Source organism: Sporothrix schenckii (genome assembly GCF_000961545.1).
Source record: "Sporothrix schenckii 1099-18 chromosome Unknown Cont41, whole genome shotgun sequence".
In the NCBI taxonomy this organism is placed as follows: domain Eukaryota; kingdom Fungi; phylum Ascomycota; class Sordariomycetes; order Ophiostomatales; family Ophiostomataceae; genus Sporothrix; species Sporothrix schenckii.
Window position 1 is genome coordinate 833,404 of NW_015971142.1, and position 15,666 is coordinate 849,069.

Below are 15,666 nucleotides of genomic sequence, written 5' to 3' on the forward strand. Positions count from 1 at the left end.
TTTACCCCAAAATACATATTTAAGTGATAATACACTCGTAAAAGCAGTTCGTCGTAACGCAGTTCCGAGCGTTATTTTTTACGTCGCGTCTGTTTCCTTTTCGTCTACCTCGGTGGATTCCTCGATTTTCCGATCCTCATCATCCATTTCGTTCTCCTCGCCATCGGCAACAGCTCCTTCCGTGGTCTCCTCTGGCGGTGGCGACTCGTCTTGGCTGTCGTTGGTACCGTCGAGAGCGAGTTCGCTCTTCAGGTCCGGCAGGAATCGGTCGATGCGCTTCCACGTCTCGACCCACAGCTCCTCCTTGGATTTGTCGATGCTGGGCGCCACCAGGTAGCCGCTGCTCGCCATGAACAGCAGCACATTCTTGAGGTTCTCGGGCACGGCCTCCTCGAGACTGTCGCCTTGGCCGCTGTTCATAAGGCGATCGAGAATATCAATAATCTTCAGCCACAGATCCAGCATGCCGTCCCAGGCTGACAGCAACACAAGATACTGCAAAAACACCTTGCAGAGTAGCGACGCCGCCTGGACGCGTGTCTCGCTCATGCCATCACGGTCCGATGAGTAGACCTCGGGCAGCAAGAGCTTGAGGATGAGCGGGAAGAGTACCTCGCTGAAGATGGCGGTCCACTCGCGGTGGTCGCTTGACGTCAGTTCGGGCGACAGCAGGGACCGTTGCAGCGACGAGAAGGCGAGGTGCCGCACTTCACGGCATGGGTTGGTGCATTGGTTGGTGAGCGCCTGGAATATGGGCAGCCAGTATGCAGACCATGCTGGTTTTGTTAGTAAAACTGCCACGAAACAAGCAAAAAAATGGACAAGAGCTCTTCTTACCTTCGCTGCTTTCCAAGTGCGACTGCTTCATCAAGTAGGGAATGCGCGACGTCATGTTGTAGATAATATTGATGGCTTTGATGCCCCGTTGGACAGCCGCATTGTCGCTATAGGATATGTTAGTCACATCTCCAAACAAGGGCCGAGGAGGGAAAGGTGGGATGGGGGAGAGCGTACCTCGCCTTCTCCTGTCTGGGCGGCCGGCTCACGCGACGGTTCTTACGGTCGAGCTGCTGCTCGGCCACGGCGCCAATGCTGGCCGCCGTGGCAAACTCGTTGCACAGGATGATGGCGGCTTCATAGTTGTCAGCCAGAATGGCCGGCGGTGAGCCACTAACGCCGCTCTCGAGAATCTCAAAAACGGTCGCGGCCGATTCTTCGTAGCCCGACAACGTCCCGAGCACGGCCCAAAAGTCAGGCGACGTCATGATCTCGCTCCGTAGAGGGCCGGGCGTCGCGATACAGAGCTTGAGGCCCTTGAGGATTACCGAGGCCGTGGACTTGAGCGTCTCCTTGTGGAAGCTGGAGACGGCGTGGAGCAACATAGGCACACGGACATAGTCGAAGTTGTAGCTTGCGCGAAGGAGGCTAAAGAGGTAGTACGTGGCACGGCCGATAAAGATGGGATGGAAGCGCGACACGTCGCGCAGGATGCCCTGCAATGCGTCGACTACGCGCTTACCGACGAGCTGGACGCTCGCTTCGCTGCGGAGTGCCAGCACGGTGCAGAGCTCGAGGATGTAGACGGGGCTGGGCTCGTAGGGAGGCGTATTGGGCGGCTTGTTGTTGGGATTGGCGGGCGAGGTCGGTGGGACGTTATCAGACTTGACCTTGATCACGACGCCAGCGGCATTATCCTCCGGGATCTGGTCGAGGAGCGCATCCACGAGCGCTTCCAAGCTGTCGCCAGACAGGTTCCTGATTCATTTTATTGTTAGTCAATGTCACGCGCGAACCAACGCGATATATTAAAAAAACAAACAACGGAGGAGGACGTACGAAACGTTGGCAAAGACGTGGTCGACGTGGCACGAGTTCACGCAGTCGATAGCACTAAGCGTGCTCTCGAGCTCTTCGTCCGACGGCTCGGGCGGGTCGTCGGCCGCGTAGCTCGATATGTACGACGTAAATGCCGAAAAGAAGCCGCTCTCGTTTTGCTTGGTGCCACGGTCAATCACCTGGCCAGGACTCTGTAGTGGAATGGTTGGCAGGTCATTGACGCCAGAATCGCTGAGGGAGAAGACCGGAATCAACGAGTTTTCAAATAGGTTGAGCCAGATGCGGATGACATGCTTCCAGCTGTTGCGCAGAATGTGCTCGTGGTCCGACACGACGCGGAAGAGCACTAGAGCAGCCAACTGGGCGCGGAAGTTGCGGCCGAGCTTGACGGCCAGCTCGCTGACCATGACACTGCTCTTGTCGACTTGGACCACGGTGTTGAGGCTCGTGTTGGACTGTACGACCTGCGAGAGGGTGGACATGTGGCTGAGGCAGTACACGATCTGGTCGAGGGCCTCGGTGTTCTCGTACTTGGCCGCAATTAGCGCGCACTCGTCGAAGCCCTGGATGACGCGGCTAAAGACCGTGTCGTCGGTGGCGGACATGAATACGTAGGAGAGGGTTGCAACGATGGGCCGCCATGTCGTCGCAAACATGTCGGCGTCGTAAATGTTGGTGTCGGGGATGATGAGGGGACCAGCCGCATCCGTCTTGCTCAGAACCTCGCGCCATGCGTAGTCAAAGGCATGCTTGTTGTCGTGCTCCTCGGGCAGGATGATCTCGTTGGACTGGATCGAGTCGAAAATGTCCTGTAGGTACTCGGTCGCAAAGTCATTGCCGCCGTTCTGGCCGCGTAGATTGCGCGCAAAGTCGCCGACGGCCATGCGCTTCTGGGTCTTGGACACATTGGGGTTGTGCTGGTCCGTGTTGAGCATGATAACGGCATAGGTTAGAATATAGACGGCATCCTTGTCAGCCACATCCTCGGGCATCTCGCCTGCGCAGTATTTTTCGGTAAAGGCAGTAACAATCCGTTCAATCAAAGGCGACTCGCCCGGCAGACGGAATGCCTCCAGCATCATTCGCAGCGCCTCGTCAACGCGCTTGTCTTTGAAGTCGAACTGGTCCATAAACGCAGCCAGGACAGCGTCGTTGCCCTTCTTTGAGATGAACTCGCCCACCATCTTCTTGGAAATACGAGACGTGCCCTTGAGGAAGCGGGCAACAGACATAGGGTTGGTCGCATCGTCAATAATGCCCTTGTCCTGGAGCAGGGCCAGGCCGCCCTTGGGGTTCTCATTGAACTTGTTGGTGCCGCGGATGATGATCTTCTTACGGGCCCGTGATTCGCGCAGCTTGGCAGGATCCGGCAGGCCCTCGTAGACGGGCGGCAGCTCGAGGCGCATAGCCATGAACTGCACGAACCGCAGCAGGGCATCCAGGCAGAGGGGCGGGACGCTGGTGGTGCTCCATGTGGCCGAATCGGGCAGCGCATTGCGCGACAACAGGCCGATCATGTCCTCACACAAGTCGGTGCGATCGGTGTCGCAGTCGTAGTTGACAAACAACTCAATCATAAACGTAGGCATCCGTGCCAGGACACCAATGTTTTCGACCATGGCCTGGCGCGCCTCCGGTTTCCGCATGCCCCCTTCCATACCCAGCTTTTGGCGGTCCTTGATTTGCACTGGCGTGGAGCGGCCGCTGCTCACTTGCGACGGCGGTGGCTTCACCAGTTTCGGAGCCTGTGGGATGCCTTCGTACAGTGACGGGTCAATGTTGGCTTCCCGAGGGATGTCGACAGCAGGGTGGAGGCAGCTAATGAGGTAGGAGAGGTAGAGCTCCTGCTGTAGCTTCAGGACGCCGCGGCAGGTAGACAGCAGCGTGGAGGCGACAATAAGCGACTCTTGCAGAATGGCCATGTTATCGGAGCGCACGAGCTGGAAGAGGTAGCAACAGAGGCGGTCTTGGGCAACCGACGCCAGAGCAGGGTGGCGGGCGATGGATGGGCCAGCTACCTCGAGCGCCACGTGAATGATGCGGAGGGCCATGACAATCATTGTGTCCGGCTGCTGCTTGCGCTGGTTGGGGTTGAGGAACTCAACCAGGACGCGGAACAGTTCGCGTACAGACGGCAGCGAGTAGGGCCGCAGGTCGACAGACTCGGAGTCCTCCGTAGTCGAGACCATGCTCTTTTCCTCCGTATCATCTGTGGGGGTGTCGACGGACGGACGGTCGGCGCCATCCATGCCTACAGAACCACTGTCAGCAGCCTGCTTCTGAAGGGGCTGTACTTCCTCAGCGTCGCCAGTTGAGCCGGTAGTGGCGGTGCCATCACCATCGCTGCTGGAGCTGGTACGTCCTCTTTGGACTGGCTTTTCGGCCACTGGTTTCTTGACCTCGCTGGAAGATGGTACAAGCGCACCGGTGGAGGCTAGGACGGCCGTGGGCGTAGAAGACGCACCCGGTAGCGGAGAGGGGTGTGTTTCGGCGCCTGGCACCATCTTGACACTGTCCATGTCTGCGTTGGTCTGGCGGTCCAGGGCATCCGCCTCCTCACCGGCCTCCTCTTCCAGGTGCTTGAGATCTTCAAAGATTATCTGGCACATGCGCACCATGGTGGCCTCAGCCGTTTGGCGAAGCACCTCCGAGTAACGCGGACGAGAGCATATTGTCAAGCCGCGGCCCATCATGTCGCAGACACTCTCGTCGCTCAGAATGTCACCGCCCGGACCCGACAGCATGTCCTCCATGAGATTGAGGATCATGAGGAGCACAACCTCCTCCTGTGCGTGGTCACTGATGTCAAACTGGCAATGCGTAATAGCCTGAGAGAGCGCCTGCATGGCCAGCGGGAAGCGAGGGGAGTCGGGGCTGATGAAGCCGTAGGCGAGGAACTTGCGAACGGCGCGCAACGTGAGAATGGTAATCGGGGCGGCTGTGCCCTTTGCTTGGATGATTTGGAGGAACGGATAGAGGAGAGTGAGAGAGTCGAAGCTGTTGATGTCTGCATGTGCCGTTAGCATTTCCCTTGCACACCAGACGTTGACTCTCCGTCCTTGGCTCTTCATATTCGTCTTACCTTCGACACCGGCCAACTCTTGGCGCAAACGGCCGAAACCCGAGATCAGCGGGTTGTCGGCCATGCTCTTGCCCTTCTTGCCACGCAGCCCCCAGCGGCTAGCCGGGCCAAAGTCGCCGTCGGCACCGCCGCCAGCAGAGCCTGGCCGGCTGCGAGCACCGGCTGCGCCCCGACGGCCGCCTGCACGACGGCTGGCCGTCTCTGCAGAGTTTGCGCCGAGCCGGAACGACTGAGCCACGGTCGTATTGGGCGCGCTGCCGCCGAGGATGGCCGACACGGACAGGTGCTGCGAGCGGGCATACTTTTGTATGGCCGAGGTAATGTTGATGCACTCTGAGATCACGAGCGAGACGGGGTCGACGGCGACGGACACGGGCCGGCTGCGGTACTGCATACGCGACGAGGCAGCGGCCGACGTCAACACTGCCGTGGAGGGAAAGGCAGCGCTGTAGTGGTAGAGGTTGTTGTGCGTATGGTGGTGTTGGCTCGCAGGTCTGACGGGTACCGACGTGGTAGACGGGCGCGAGTTCAAACCGGCAGTCAAAGGCAGTTCGTCGATGGATGCGTCCATGGGAGCCGGATTTGCTGCGGCCGACGCGGACGCGCGCGCATCGCTGCTCATGCTGGGCGAATTGCGTCCAGCAGGGAGGAGAAGGATGCCGTGGAGTGCCGGGTGCTGGGTCGACGCGGAAATGGCAGGTCAACAAGATGGGATGCTGCTCAAAAGCAAGCCACGCAAAAGAAGCACGATGGTCGAGATGACGGTCACCTGTCGAGGAGGGAAGATCCGATTGACGGGCAATCCCAGTGGCCAAGTGTCTGGGCCCTTGGCGCAGATGTCGATTGGGTCGAGAAAGTCCGTATGCGAGAAAGGGAAGCAAAGAATCGACAAAGGTGAAAGGGGATGCAGAAAGAAAAATAAACCCTGACGGCAAAATATACCCAAAATGGCCAATGGCTGTGGTTGCCGGATTATATATTTTGAACAACGGCCAGGAGAAATTGGCCAACGGCGGTAGAACGTGGCGGAAACACAAACAGCCTGGTGCGGCAGGCAACGAAGAAAAGAAAGAAAAAAGGAGCCAGATCGTCTCTTTGAGGCGATTGTTGCGCTGCTTGGCTGCGGAGGACGAGAAAGGTTCAAGATGACAGCTGTCTCGGCAGGGGAAGGCAGCAGGGAGAGGCACGGAAACAGCGAAGCTGCCAGCGTTGCAATTGTCACGAGCCTCTGGACTGGGATGGAAGGAGCAGTGTGGCCAATCAGCGGCTTCGGCGATTAGATAACAAGTGTGCTGGGTCGATTCCCAGACGAGCTGTGATGCTGGGAATACAGTTGCTACAGGCCCTGAAGGTACTCAGCTTCCAGGGGATGAAGTGGCCCCCACTGACCCCTGACTAAAGTGTTCAATTAGAAGGCTGCCACAAGAACAAACAGAAAGTGGCCACGGCAAATGAAAGCTACATGTACAACAAAAGCACATACTTCTAATAGGATCATATACTTGCATTTCAAAAGGTTTGAATATCTGGGACAGACCCAACAATTTCAAAGAAACGTATGGAAACATGACAATGAAAAGGGTAATAAAATGCCAAAAGGCAAAAAAATGGTAAAAGAAAAAAGGAACAAGCATAGTGAGACGGATTAAAGGTAAGTAACAAACACCAAACGCCTTGTCCATGGCCTCTCTACAACCTTCAAGGCTCTCTCACTCTAGTTGTACAGTAAATTAGCAGTGTTCCTCCTCCTGTTTTATAATGGACAGCGTTTGTGTATATAGAGCCTTTCGTCGTCCCCGTCGTTATGATATGGAAAACGCCAATAGCACATGGCCGAAAGTCTTGATGATGAAAGTGGTTGCGAAAAAGCGGAATGGTAGAAGAAAGGGCCGCCACGGGCTGTGCTCGATACGGCGTTGTAGTGGTGGTATTGTCTGGCCGCGGTGGTCATGGCCGCTGTCGCATCGTATGGTCGCCGTGGCGAATAATAGAATGGCGCACTGCCGGATAAAAGCTGGACAAAGGAGAGGGCCAGAACAAATGAAGCAGCCCAAGGATGACAAATACGCGATGGAAGGTCGGGATATATTGCGCCTTCGTTGAAGGCCCGTTTATAGTACGACCTTGCCTGCGTCCTGGGCGTTCTCAGCGATGACGACTTTCTCGCCAACGACCGGGACAGCTTTGTTAGGAACGGCGGCATCAAGGGCCGCAACACCACCAGCCGGCACGCCTGCCGCCGGAACGCCACCAGCGGGAGCGCCGCCAGCGGGAGCGCCAGCACCAGGAGCGCCAGCAGCAGCACCAGGAGCGGCATCGCCGGCACCAGCACCACCGGCGGCGCCGGCAGCAGGAACCGCTGCACCAGCAGCACCAGCCGGAGCGGCACCACCGGCAGCTGCGCCAGCAACAGGTGCACCAGCGGCACCAGCGGCACCGGGAGCGGCGGCACCGGCACCACCAGCACCACCAGCAGCGGCACCAGCACCGGCAGCAACAGCGGGTTCCTCAATGACAATGTCCTGCAGAGCAGCCTTGTCCTTTTCCCACTGGCCACCGGCGTCGCCAAAGGTCTTCTTCATCCTCTCGGCCTTCTCAGCCTTTTCCTTTTCTTCTTGCTCGCGGGCAATGCGCTCGGCTTCCATTTCCTAGAGAACAGGATTGTTAGTATCGGCGGGAATACAAATTACGTGTAACAAAATAGATGTGAGCGAAAGTACGCACCTCCATGTGCCGGATGTCGTCCAGACTTGGCTCGTACAAATGCCAAATGGTGTAGTGTGGCAGACCAACCACCGAGAAACCCATACGCTTGGACATCTGTGACAATGTTAATATGCTTACTTTGACCAACGCACACAATCCTGGACAAAGACACGGGCGACAGAAAACGAACCTTGCCGAAACCTTCGGTCTCTGCGTGCTTCTCGAAACTGAACGCAGGGAAGTGCACACCATGACGGAAGACCAGGGCCTTGGCCAGAATACTGACGCCGCCCACGCCATCAATCTCCATTTCCATATCCGGGTCGCCGTAGGGGTCGCGCAGGTAGGCAAGATGGGGTCGCCACGTGGCGTACTCGGCGTAGCCTTCGACAATGACGGCATCCTCGTCCAGGGTGTCGGCGAGGGTCAGGGCCGTCTCGGACTCCTGCCAGGAGTTCAGATCGTACGGCTGCTCGCCGCCCAGCCAGTCCGGGAGCGGGCGCCAGACGTTGGGCACAATGACATCTTTGTTATGGCGCATGAGATCTTCCAGAATGGTAAAGGGCGCCGTCTCGACGTCTACATCACGCCAGTACACCCACGAGTGGTAGGGGCGCAGGGAGGCGCTGAGCAGCCAGTTGCGGGCCTGGGCCATGAGCTTGCGGCGGCTGGCCTGGGCAGCGAAGCCGTGGCGACTTTCGACGTCCTGGTTGACCTTTTGGCCAAAGTCCTTCTCCAGAATGGAGATCTCGCCAAAGTGCTCGGTAGGGTCGGTGTCGGCCTGGATAGTTTCGAGGTTCTTGACAAGCATCTCGAGGGTGCGGTCCTTGGAGTCGGAGACCAAAAAGGCAAGGTCGATAAGGTGGTGCGGGTAGGTAAAGTTGCGGAGGTGCGAAAAGAACATGGGCAGATGGGGCTCTGCGTCGCGCAGAGGCACGCACAGCAGGATGCGCTCCTCGCGCTCCCAGCCGCGCGCGGTGCCCTGGACATTAGACAGGTCATAGTAACGGACGGTCTCGAGGTCGATGTAGTCGCCGGACGAGAACAGGTTCAAGGAAAAGAGAGACAGGACGGGCGCCGCGGGCCAGACGAAGACGCCGAAGAGAACAAGGACGACAACAATGGCGAGTCGTGTGAGCAGCTTGCGTCGCCGGCGAAGGGATGGAGGAGAATTGCGTGGTTGAAACCTGGAAGAAGGCGGTGATTAGTACATGAACAAGACGACAAGACGACGAGTCGACACGCCGACACGTCGACAGTTGAGAAGTCATCATACCTATGCGGCGAAAACTCTAATGTGTTGGAGGATCGTGGGTAGCCGTTGGAGAAGCTGGCGGCGGCAGCATTGTGTCTTGGGGTCACCTTGGACCCCGAAGCAGCGTAGGACGGCAGCATGGCATGCGGTGGTTACAGATGGTGGTGATAGGAGGCGGGCGGCACGCATACAAAGCTTGACGCACGGCTCGTGGATGCGTAGGGGATGGACGAAGAGCTAGCTCTTGCTGTCGTCGAGAGTCCCGCGTCTTGCGCCTCTTGCTCTCTCGCTCTATCGGAACAGGGCGCGTCTCGATTCGATGTCTCGCGGCGCCGTCGCGATATGTCGACAGCCGGCTCGGGATGGTCGACGGCAAAACAGGATTGGCGATAACTCGATTCGGAGTTCAACCGTCGGTGTATCGTCGAAAGGGGAGGGACGGATAAAGGTAGAAAAGTAAAGTTAAAGAGGATTTAATCCAAGAAAACCCACACGTCCACAACGGGACACCTAGCAAGCAGCGGCACTGGGTAAAAAAGGGGGGCGTCGGTGGCAGCAAGCCTGCGGACGTGCCAGAAAGGAAGGGATAGAATTGAAAGCGGGCCTGAAAATGCAACAAAAAAGTAAAAGACAAAACGAGAGAAGAAAAGATGAAAGGCAGACTCAGGCCAGTCAACAGCAGAACATATGCAGAGGGACCAAACAAGAGTATGAAAAAAAGATGTCGATGCTCGAGGGGACCATGAGCGTAAATTGGGGATGGTTGAAATGTGTGAATTGGCGACCAAGCCAGGTTGGTCGTGGTGGCTACGATTGTCGTATGAGTTGTCGTATTGCGTGGGACACGAAAAGGATAGGTGGACGTTGTGTCGATTTACGGTTGCGTTGTGCGGACGCTACGTATTCAGCAGAAGGATGGCCTGGGCAAGCAGGGGGCGCAAATAGGGTCTCAAAAAAAAAAAAAAAGGTACTACGAAAGACGTGCTGCATCAGCCTCGCGAAATTGGGATTCGCTGTGCTGTAGTGGAAGGCACAGCTGGAATGCCCACTTGCCTGCAAATGGGGGCCTGTCATTCTACAACCCCTGTTTCGTTCCTTCCTTAGATGTGTTCTGCGCCGGATTGCGCCTTCCACGAAAACTCTACGTTGCGCTCTTTCCGTCATGGCGCGACGAGTAGATACCTAACTGTCCTCGTACAGTTCTCATACTCGTGATACCTGGAATTCGTTGAGCGAGATCCTTAGAACTTAATTGCCGCGCCCCTATTCTTAGCGCTTGATAGCAGCGCTGCAACCCCCAATCATACGCTTAAGTGCACCCATCAAGAGCTGTGGATTCCAAAGCCTAGATTTACAGCGGCCAACAGGTATGTTCCTGGACTTGGAAAGACCCCTATTTTTCAACAGTTCTAGGGGCTGGTATGGTCACGTGTTCTCATATCGAATGGCGTAGGGCGCAATCTGAATCTATTCCGCCGAAAAGAAAAGCTTGGTATCAAAAGAGTAATTTCCCGGTTTTCATCATGTTTTGATGCAGGTGGAGTCTTCTTGGAACAAGAAAATCGAATTGTACAATATAACACGTCTGAAACTAGGGCTGAAGTGGGTTTCATAATTCTTCATTTTCATTTGACTATTTTGCAATCGTTACGACATGTTGTAGTCTTCCGCAGTCATCTTTTATTGCCAAAAGAGGGAGCTGAGACTCTGACCATTTCAAATCGTGTATCTCGACAGCTCGTCGAATCTTACCGGTGGTCAGTACCTTGTTTCCCACAAGGCATGGTTATGCCGTGTACAGTGAAATACAAGGCAATTTTCTCCTACTATCTTGACGTCTTGTTAGCTAACGATTCTCAAGAGACAACCATTATCCATTTTAAAGGCGGCGTGTGAAGGAGAGAAAGCAGACGACAGTGTCAAAGTAGGTTCAGACAAGCCGTTTTAGTCCTTTACCCAAAGCCGGCCGGGCCCGTCATGCACACCAAGACGATGTGCACGGAGGCCCAGCTCTGTAGCCAAATTACGAGCTGCCAGTGACGGAAAGCAAGACTCCACCACCGTTCCTCGCAGCGCTCACATCCCGACCGCCCCCGAAGGAGAGAACGAAGAACAACCGCTACTCGAGTGTGGGAGGATAGCACGGCTCCGGGTATAATTGAATGGATAAGCGAGTGTCATCATGTGCTTTGCTGTCGTCGTCGCCGTCGTCGTAGTTGCAGTGCATGTGAAATTTGCGGTAAGGGATTCCTCAAACTAACCATTTGGAAACTTACGGCGGTTGTCTTTCGATCCGCTTCGTATTGGCCCGAGTATATCATCTGTCAACGGATGTTAGCCTCGTCGCCAACAACATTTGACACGAGTATAGGTAAAGAAAAGCAACATCGTCTCTTGTGGATCAGATATGTTTGGTAAGTGGTATAGGTTTGTCATCAAGAAGTTCAGAAGCAGAACTGTTAAATATGTGTATCATCATATGAACATGGGACGATGTTGAGATGTTAAAACGCCTAATGGCAATGTCGGTGCGGAACTTACACATTGGTGTGAGTACATAGGGTCGCGTGCCGTTTGCTTGCTACTGGCAAGAGATCTGACTTCCAGGAATGTTAGCATAGCTGTCCAAGCTTTATCTGAGGAGAAAGCAAGTGTATAGGTATAAAGAGCTTCAGATGGTAGTGCATGTTGTTCGATCGCTCACAGATAGTCGCGTGAACTGTGGAAAGTGAATCATCACTAGCTATTGGGAAGAGGGTTCAGAGGGAGCCGGTCCTATGCGAGCTTGCTTACCTTGGTTAGCTGTGCCTCCAATGAAGCATTTTGAAGCTTGAATTGGCCGAGATGTGCTGTACAACTTTCTACAGTCGATCGCGAGGGCAGGTCCATATAGTAAATCAAGAAAGAAACAATAGTAAGATCAATCAACATCAACAAGCCTATACCGGCCTCGATTCCAAAGCCCAACGGCCCAGAGGACGCGGTCGTGCATTGTCAATATTGCTAGCAAAAAGTTTTTTGTGAGGGAGAACACAAGCTACGAAAAAGTCACCAATAATTTTTCGAGAGGAGATTTTATTGCAGCGGTGGGGAACCATTCGAGTGGCTGAAGATTGTGGCTTGAGCTGTCACTGGAGAATGCGCTAGTCCCATCCTGGGCATTCTTCAAAGGCTGTTACCAAAACTTCAGTGCAAGGCATTTAAGCTTCGAAGCTTTTCCACTGGATATGACATGGGATACACATTGCAATTTCACACTCAGTTCACCGTCTTCGTCCATATATTCACTGAGAATACAACACAATCGTCTATGGTCTCATCGGGCGCCAACACTGCACCTTCACCCGCCCCAATTTTCTTTGTGAGGCATTGCCTCTAAATTCAACACTCCCACTCCTTCTCCATTTCATATTCACATTTTCGTCCCGAATGGCTGACCGGAGACGAGTAAACGGACCGGTCGGGGCCACGTTTGCGCCGGTGTTTGCAAAGGAGGAGCAGGCCAAGGTGGCCAAGGTGCCCGAGAGATCAAGGCCCAACGACATAATACGAAAGATTTGTATGCGCCCACGATTCAATCATGTATTCAAGAAGAAAGATATAGAAAAAGCACAGGAAAACTGACCTCGATACAGACCTCCAAACGGGCGTCACGCCGTCTGCGTCTGGCTCGGCCTACCTGGAGCTGAGTTCCGGCGCGGTCCCCAGTACCTCGGGCCTTAAACTCAGCTGCACAGTCCACGGCCCGCGCGCCCTGCCGCGGTCGGCGCCCTTCTCGCCGCATCTGATCCTATCGACGCACGTCAAGTATGCGCCGTTTGCCACCAAGGAGCGTCGCGGGTACCTCCGCGACACATCGGAGCGCGACCTGGCCGTGCATCTGGAGACATCGCTGCGTGGCGCGATTCTGGGCGACCGATGGCCCAAGAGTGGTGTGGACATTGTGGTGTCGGTGATTGAGGCGGACCAGGACCGGTCGGCGCCGTCCGTGGATCCGGATGAGGAGCTGTGGGGTCTGATGAGCGTGCTGAGCGGGTGCATCACGGTGGCGTCGGCGGCGCTGGCAGATGCTGGCATAGACTGCGTCGACACTGTCGCCGGCGGCGTGGCGGCGGTGGTGGAAACGACAGAGGGTGTTGAGGCAGAAACAAGAGACACAAAAGAGACGGTTCTTGTAGTTGATCCAGTGCCGGCAGAGCACGGCAGGATCGTGGCCGCGTGTTGCGTGGCCTATCTACCGAACCGCGACGAAGTGACAAACTTGTGGCTCAAGGGCGACTTGCCAGGCTCGGCCGGGGATGAGCTGCACCTGAAGATGCTGGACAAGGCGCTCCACGCTGCACGACAGGCCGACCAGGTTATTGTTGCCGCTCTCAAGGATTCGGCCGAAGACAGTGGCTGAGGCGTTGTATATTGCCTTGCCGTTACTTTGATTTTTTACCGTAGACTTCACTCTTGTTGGCGCTGGGATCTTGAAATTTATTTGGTTTGGGTTCTCGCATCATAGAGAAGACATGGCATTCAAAGGTTCATGAAATTCTTAATTTGAAAATTATATCATACACAATTAGTGACGGGCTGTAAATTTCATAGAGAATGTCGTAGCGCTGCTGCAAGCCCTGGTGCAGTGGCGATTATAGTAAACGACGCTTATGTCCGCTGTAAGGTGCTAGCCAATGTGCCCACAGCCTTGTGACGATTTCCCACTTAACCGAGTCTGTTCAGCATTTATCTCAACATCCAGACTCGGTTGAACCACTCGACACGTCTGCCACCGTCTTTATAGCCTGATTTGAGTTGTCGATATAGCTCTACATCTAGTTTAATACAATGTCCAGCGGCTCCCCGTCGTTCGATGTCCTGCGACGGGCCGCCGACCAGCTCCAAGGCAGCAATCTCTCATCATCAAAAGTCTTGAGCTCACTCTCCCAACGTTCGTTGAACACCCTTCTGCTGCTGCCTTACGCATGAGAATTGAAATCTGACATGACTTGTAGATTTGCCTCCGTCTTTTACATGGAGTGAGCTTGCCAGAGAGTTGGCGCAACCAGAAGACCAGGTAGGTGAACCACATCGACGTGACACAGGTTACAACCACACAGCTGACAATCGAAGGATAAACCGCACTATGTACTTGCTTTGAGGGCGTCATTAGAGGCGGATCCAAGCCGAATAAAGCCGTCTGGCAAGGACAGCGCAAAGGACGCTGTAGCCCGCCGGCAGATTTGCCGGTTTCTTGCGCGCATGTTGACGCCCATCGACGACGCCACATACGACGCCGAACTAACGCCTGGCGAGCACACAAGTGGCCAGCGAGACCAAATAGCGCGCAGGTGTAAGTCGGTGGCCGACGATGGGCTGGCCGTCTTGGAGCGTGTCGGATTGCCTTTGGCGGACGAGACGGGGCACGCAAATGAGAAGAGCGACGATACAGCCGAGGACCATGCGCAAACTCTCTACACGATTACAGCACTCGCCGACGCTGGCCAGCCTTGGACGACAGACACTGCCGCTGCCATGGCATCGAGGCTACTCACCAATCATTTTGCTAATGCGGACAGCAAAAAGAGCGAGTGGATTGCCGACGGCATCTTGAAGCAGTATCTGCGGCCGCTCTTTGCACGGTCGCGGCCGGCCACGGTGACCGAGTCTGGGCGCAAGGCCGCGTTCGCGAGCAATACGGGTGGCAGCAGTACCAGCACCGCTCCGCACGACACGACGACAAATCGGGAATCGCACCAGGCCAAGCCCTGGAAGTACGTGGACATGCGCGCCATCTCCGTTTTCGCCTGGGCCGTTCACGAAGCCGACGGGGCGCTGGTGCGCACCAACTGGCCACTGTTTGTTCCGGTGCTGCTCGCGCTTGTCGAGGACGCAGACACACCTGTGCGCGCGCGGGGATTGGGCCTTCTGACAGAATTTGTCGCGGTGGTGCCCGATGGCGGCGGACTGCTGCATTCGACCGGGCTGGACAGCGTGCTGGCCGACGCCGTCTTCCCGACACTTTTGTTTCTGCCACGATTGACCCCGGAGAACGAGTCGCTGCAGCTGTTGGGCCCGGCATATTCGGCCCTCCTCAGTTTGGCAAAAGCAGCGGGTGCTGGCTCAAACACAAGCACGGCCGTCGCAAACAAGGGCCTACCGCCCAACGCCGCCGCAATCCTGCTGGACCGCATTCTGCGTGAAGGCATCTACGCTGGCTACTTTCATGCAAGCGAACACATCCACATTGTAGAGGAACTCATGCGGCAGGCGGGACGCATCGTCGAGGCCATGGGCATCTACGCTGTGAAACATTTAAAGGTACATAAAATTGCAGTCATTTGTCATTAATTTAACACAGAGTATGTATATACGGCAACGCCAATGCTAACAGACACACACAAAGGACCTCATGCCCATGTACGCCGCGGTCCTCACGGACCCCTTTGCCATGCGTTACAAGCCGGCCGTTGCTGCGACCCTGGACGCGCTGCAGACGACTCTCACAATGTGCTGGCCGCGACTGGTCAGGACGCCCTGGCAAGAAGAGACGCTCAAGATGCTGATGCTGTGCTGGCTGCATGTGGTGGAAGAAGAAGACGGCCAAGGGACGAAGGTCAATGACAAAAAGGAGACGGCCGGTCTCAAGGTGCAACTCGTGCGCGCCGCCAACACGTTGTTAGCCATCTTCAAGGCAGCCGGTGTGGATATAAACGCCGCTGTCAGGCCTCTGGTTGAGAGCGAGAACCGACTCGTGCCTTTGTTCAGGATAGAGTAGTCGTAGCAGACGTTTGCCCACAAACGG

General features: G+C 55.6%; 4 protein-coding genes across 4 annotated transcripts; 2 read left to right on the forward strand and 2 right to left on the reverse strand.

Moving 5' to 3' along the window:
- Nucleotides 1–78: 78 nt before the first annotated feature.
- Nucleotides 79–5,540, reverse strand: SPSK_06862 (uncharacterized protein; the record flags this gene model as incomplete). The annotated part of the gene is made up of 4 exons (XM_016733536.1): nt 79–776; nt 838–944; nt 1,015–1,755; nt 1,837–5,540. The coding sequence occupies 4 exons, from the start codon at nt 5,538–5,540 to the stop codon at nt 79–81; spliced, it is 5,250 nt and encodes a 1,749-aa protein (XP_016590572.1).
- Nucleotides 5,541–7,029: 1,489 nt separating this feature from the next.
- On the reverse strand, nt 7,030–9,019 carry SPSK_07218 (mannan polymerase II complex ANP1 subunit; the record flags this gene model as incomplete). Its single annotated transcript, XM_016733882.1, has 4 exons — nt 7,030–7,566; nt 7,643–7,738; nt 7,815–8,811; nt 8,901–9,019. 4 exons carry the CDS (start codon nt 9,017–9,019, stop codon nt 7,030–7,032), a joined length of 1,749 nt encoding a protein of 582 aa, XP_016590573.1.
- A 3,289-nt stretch (nt 9,020–12,308) lies between these two features.
- On the forward strand, nt 12,309–13,281 carry SPSK_07783 (uncharacterized protein; the record flags this gene model as incomplete). The annotated part of the gene is made up of 2 exons (XM_016734439.1): nt 12,309–12,438; nt 12,515–13,281. The coding sequence occupies 2 exons, from the start codon at nt 12,309–12,311 to the stop codon at nt 13,279–13,281; spliced, it is 897 nt and encodes a 298-aa protein (XP_016590574.1).
- Nucleotides 13,282–13,709: 428 nt separating this feature from the next.
- SPSK_07245 (uncharacterized protein) lies at nt 13,710–15,639 on the forward strand (the record flags this gene model as incomplete). The annotated part of the gene is made up of 4 exons (XM_016733909.1): nt 13,710–13,812; nt 13,877–13,938; nt 13,995–15,182; nt 15,256–15,639. The coding sequence occupies 4 exons, from the start codon at nt 13,710–13,712 to the stop codon at nt 15,637–15,639; spliced, it is 1,737 nt and encodes a 578-aa protein (XP_016590575.1).
- Nucleotides 15,640–15,666: the final 27 nt, after the last annotated feature.